General features: G+C 43.6%; 1 protein-coding gene across 1 annotated transcript; it reads right to left on the bottom strand.

Moving 5' to 3' along the window:
* Nucleotides 1-259: 259 nt before the first annotated feature.
* LOC107081174 (putative ATP-dependent RNA helicase DHX57) lies at nucleotides 260-3,399 on the bottom strand (the record flags this gene model as incomplete). Its single annotated transcript, XM_015369372.1, has 10 exons — nucleotides 260-1,009; nucleotides 1,141-1,341; nucleotides 1,421-1,555; nucleotides 1,633-1,707; nucleotides 1,792-1,929; nucleotides 2,045-2,128; nucleotides 2,350-2,445; nucleotides 2,538-2,814; nucleotides 2,896-3,096; nucleotides 3,185-3,399. Coding segments are annotated over 10 exons (1,566 nt in total), but the record flags the coding sequence as incomplete, so codon positions are not given.
* Between the last annotated feature and the right edge of the window lie 1,389 nt (nucleotides 3,400-4,788).

Here is a 4,788-nt window from a genome sequence, read left to right as displayed (position 1 = left end):
AATGAGTGTGTTTGCAAATACTTAAAAAATAGGTTTCTCACCTGCAGCTTAGACTTTACTGAAATGATTCAGGGTTTGTTTTCTGTTTCATTTGCTGGTATTTAAGCTAACCACAAAGAAAAAAAAAAAAAATCAACAAATACATTTCTTTAATGTCTTAATTCTGACAGTTTGCTTAGGTGATGCATTCAATTACAGAATGTTTTTTTTTGGAATTCGTATTTAGCCTTTTCTTTTTGCCGGCTCGATGTACTGTATTTGTAAATCAGATAAACCTCAAAGCTTTATTTGCAAGGAACTGTTGAGTGGATTTTATCGCTTGCAAAAACAACAGTTGTCTTTAGAAACAGACACCGTCTCCCGCCTTCACTCCAAAACCTTTCCATTCACATAATAAAGTGTAATTATGACAGAAAAATACATTCAGCAGATTTAAAAAACATCTCAACGCCATGCAGCAGCTCTTGGATCACTCAGTCGTGCAGTACAAATACACATTTGCATGCAGTCACATAAAAAAAAATGAAGAAAATCCAATATGGATCCAAGAAAACAGTGTTGTGTTACACACAACCCAAAATAAAACTGCTGTATACAAAGTTTACTTGACATCAAGTGCAGGAAAACAGTGCATGGAATCAAAACATGAAAGATTAATAAATAAGACTTCATCATCTGCATAGGTGTTTTTTTTTTTAAAGCATTTTTTCCCCTTTATGCAGTAACATAAATTCATGCATCCAATGTCTTAATTAGTGAAGTAAAATACCAGAGTTTCCCTTTGACAATATATTTATTTATAGTCCATGGCAGAGCTCCACTCATTTAAGCCCTTAGGGGGATCGTGAGGCTTCCAGCTGGAGAGTTACTGAGTGGTTATAAGTTGGACGATCATGCGGATGATGCGAGAACCACGGGGACAGGTGCATAGGTCCATGCTTGGGTTCCTGATTTTATCTTCCAGCAGCTGGTCCAGCTCCCAGCGCAGCTCCTTTACCAGCTCAGCCACCTGGGAAACACAAACGATGGTTGGTTGGTAGAGATCTTAACTTTTTGAGAGGATCTGAATGGGATTCAACACCCAAGTTCTAAGCAGGGGAGAAAAGAAAATGTTTAAGCTGTATGTAGGTGCTCTGGGACCTGATGCGAAGCTGCAGCGAATCGGATCCACCCGTCATCCAGGGAGATGACAAACTCTCCTTTGTGCAGCTCCACGTTGACCTGACCCCCTCCGAACAGCACCAGCGGGTAGACGGACACCATGCTGCAGTCCCTGATGAAAATGCGGCTCGTCTTTACCTTCTCGTGGTAAACCAGGTAGGGACTGTCATAGTGGCGGACCTGAGAGAGCAAAGAATATTAAGAATATTATTACATTTTCCTGAATGGGAAACAGTCGTTTCGTGAAGCCCCAGCTCACCGTGTAGTTAACAGACGATGGGTGAACGTGGACGCAGCCGTCGTTCTTGGTCATAAAGCGCAGCTCGTTGGCTTTCGGTTGCATCTTCATTGCTCCCTTGCTGGTCATCTTGTAATTCCCCTGAGGTGCTCGTACCTGGATCAAAAGAGGGATCAAGCGTCACTTCATTGTGAAGTCGCTGCTATGAGCTGAGATTTGAAAAGGTGATTCACCTGGACGACGTTTGGATAGAGAGCTGCACACAGCATTGCAGACATCAGACGGATGTTATCCGAATTAAGGTTGGCCTAGGAGGGAGAATATGACAAACCTTAAAGGTGCTGTTCACTTTTTAGACAAAAAGATGAATTCAGTGAGTATATATGATTCACCTCAGGTCCAGTAGCCTCTAAAACACCATCCGTTCCCTTTGAGGAAAGACGTTCAATAACTCTGGCCCTCAATCCCTCCTTAATGAAGCCGATGTCCGACAGCAGCTCTGCAAACTGTCTCTTCAGGCTGGCGATCTCCTGAATGGGGCACGCCGTTGAAGATTTGGAGGTTTACAAAAGGATTTCACATTATGAACAACACATTTATCTGTAAAGATTGCTTTGATCTGAGGCTCTGCTGCTACTTTCTCACCTGTAAACTGCGCCAGGACAGGAAGTTCTCCCTACAGTAGAGGAAGCCGGCCTGGTTACCATTCTTTGCAGCGCAGCACCAACCCTGCCAGGGACAGAGATGATCCGTCACACGGCTTCTAAGTAAAACTTCGCACACTACTACAGACAGCAAGAGAAATCATGGAAAACAGACTAATAATTCTACAGGATAGAAAATGATTGGAGGAGTCACTGAGAGAATTAAAGAACATGGAATTCATCTTCTTTTTAAAGACAACCTGTAAACAGAAATAAAGATAATCAGATTGTGAGCAGAGTCGGTACCTTGTATGCTTGTAACAAAGCCAGATGGTCACTGTTAGCCAATGAGAAGGCAAGCTTCTTCTCGCCAGCTTCCTCTCTCTTATCCCACGGAGACACCTGGAAACATTGCACATGTCCAAACCTCTTATAATGAACTCAAAATGACAGTACTAAATAAAATATAGATCTAGAGTGTCATGTTTGCTTACAAATGGAGATTTAAAGGCCAGACTGGCGGCGATGGTGAGCGCCGGGTCGAGGCAGCGAAAAATGGCGCCAAACAGCATCAGTTTTCCTATGCGCACGTCGACAGGCAGGCAGGCCAGGTGGTAGCCCAGCGGGGTCAGCTTCTCATCTGCGGTCAGAGCACCCAGGTCCTGGAGACGCTGCCTGGCAGCGTCCAGGCTGCCTTCAGCCGGGGGCTCGATGAGCCGAGAGAAGACCGACTCCAGCGGCTGTTCGGCAAACAAATCCAGGATCTTAATTCTGTCAAAGAAATGAGAAAAAAGTGGTTTCACATCATAAACCCTCTAAGTGAAGGCAAACGGCGTTGGGTGAGGACGCTACCGGAGGCAGAGCTGCTCCAGAGGGACTCTCTGGATCTCAGGCAGCTGCTGCTCAGCCAGCTGGTGGTGGAAGCAGTGGCTTGTGAAGAGATGGAAGCAAACCCCAGAGGCCACGCGACCTGCTCGACCTTTCCTCTGCAGCGCGTTGGCTCTGGACACCCACGAGTCCTCCAGGCTCTCCATGCTTTTGGATGCGTCATACCTGAGAACAAGCAGCGCAGCATGGAGCCGTCTCAGACCATTTTAGCGAGGATTAAGTGTGATTAATCTAAGGGAAATGCACAGCTGACCTCTTTTCCTTCATCTTGCCAGAGTCGATGACGTAAACCACGTCGTCGATGGTGACGGAGGTCTCAGCGATGTTGGTGGAGATGATGATCTTCGTGACGCCCTCAGGAGGGCGGCTGAAGACGGCCTGCTGCTCCTCGTTGGATAAGGTTGAATGGAGGGGGTACACCACACACCTGACAGTTGGGACAAACGCAGCAGGTGTTGCATCTGCAAACTAATGAGCTTCATTTTCCTTTTTCACGAGCCGACTATCATGTAGTTGTCCAAAGATCTTAAAATTTATCTTTTTATTGCAGGAGCTATTATCTTAAATACAAAATAAGCACAGGACAGGACAGCTTCTCTTTTCTTTATTTGATTTAATATAAAGATTTTCTAAAAGACTGAGGCTGCGTCCTGTTTATCAACTCATTTAAAATGGTGTAACCACTTTATAGTGCCCCATATAGTGGCTACGCCATTTTAAATGAGTGTCCGAACATCTAGCGGATGAATGAGTAGTGGACTCGAAATTTTCCACAATGAAAAGTATAGGGTTGGGAATTAATAAGATTTTCACGATTCCGATTCCCTTATCGATTCTGTAACACAATTCGATTCCTTATCGATTTTGTGAAACGATTAGATTCTTTATTGATTCTCTTATCAGTTCTGTGAAACAATGAACTTGGTAAGTGCACGGTGACATTCGTCTACCTTCGCCTGGGAGATTCTATTTCTGCCTGCCTCTAAGAAAACAGAAGGCAGTGAACGGGAGCTGCCGGCCTCTGAGCCAGCCAGGCTACCCGTCTCTTCACAATCATCTAAATCTAATGGAGAAGGCATCCGTTTAATGAAAAAGCATCACTGTAGCATTACTGGAAATAAACTCACCTCCCCCTGATTTAAATAAAAGAGCATCACCTTTCTCTCGCTCCATGACCTGCGGAGCAACTTCGTAGCATGTTTCGTTACATACATTGCAATAGCTACAAATCATGTAAGAATTCCAGCTACCAGTAGTTCTAATTAAAAATTTTAACAATGAAGGGCTGGATTAACGAGACAGGCACATTCCCGTGATAACCCCAAAGAGAGGTAGGAAATGGGTTTATTTCTAGAAATGTCATATGATTTACTAGGAACCAAATTAAGCACAGCCAGTTATATAAAACTAGCTACTTTCCACCAGAGTTGCCTTCCATGCTGGTCGTAACTTTAGCTTATTTCCATAAGCATCAAAAACCATTTGTTCAAATGTATGCCATGTTGTGTGCGCAGGTGTTGCTGCATGTTGGATGCATTTCCTCCCGTGGATGTTATTGCCACTTTGCAATGATTCTTAAGCACCTTGTTGCCATCTTTCTCTTCCTTAAAATGAAGCCAAACTTTCGATCGCTTTGACTGCTTTTGTTTTGCTTTTCTAGACTTACGCCTAGGGCTGGGTATTGTTAAAAAATTTTCGGTTCCGGTACCAATACCGATACCTTCACTTCGATACCGGTTCCTGAACGATACTTTTTTCGATACCAGTTTTATAATATCAATTCGAGAAAAAAAAGAAAATAACACAACATAAAAAAGTACAAATCTTGAGTTTTATTTTAAGCTCTGTTTTTCCATT

This window comes from Cyprinodon variegatus, unplaced genomic scaffold (assembly GCF_000732505.1).
Source record: "Cyprinodon variegatus isolate N-32 unplaced genomic scaffold, C_variegatus-1.0 Scaffold3259, whole genome shotgun sequence".
Lineage (NCBI taxonomy): Eukaryota > Metazoa > Chordata > Actinopteri > Cyprinodontiformes > Cyprinodontidae > Cyprinodon > Cyprinodon variegatus.
The sequence above is the reverse complement of the archived record's forward strand: the minus strand, read 5'-3'. Positions and strand labels throughout refer to the sequence as shown.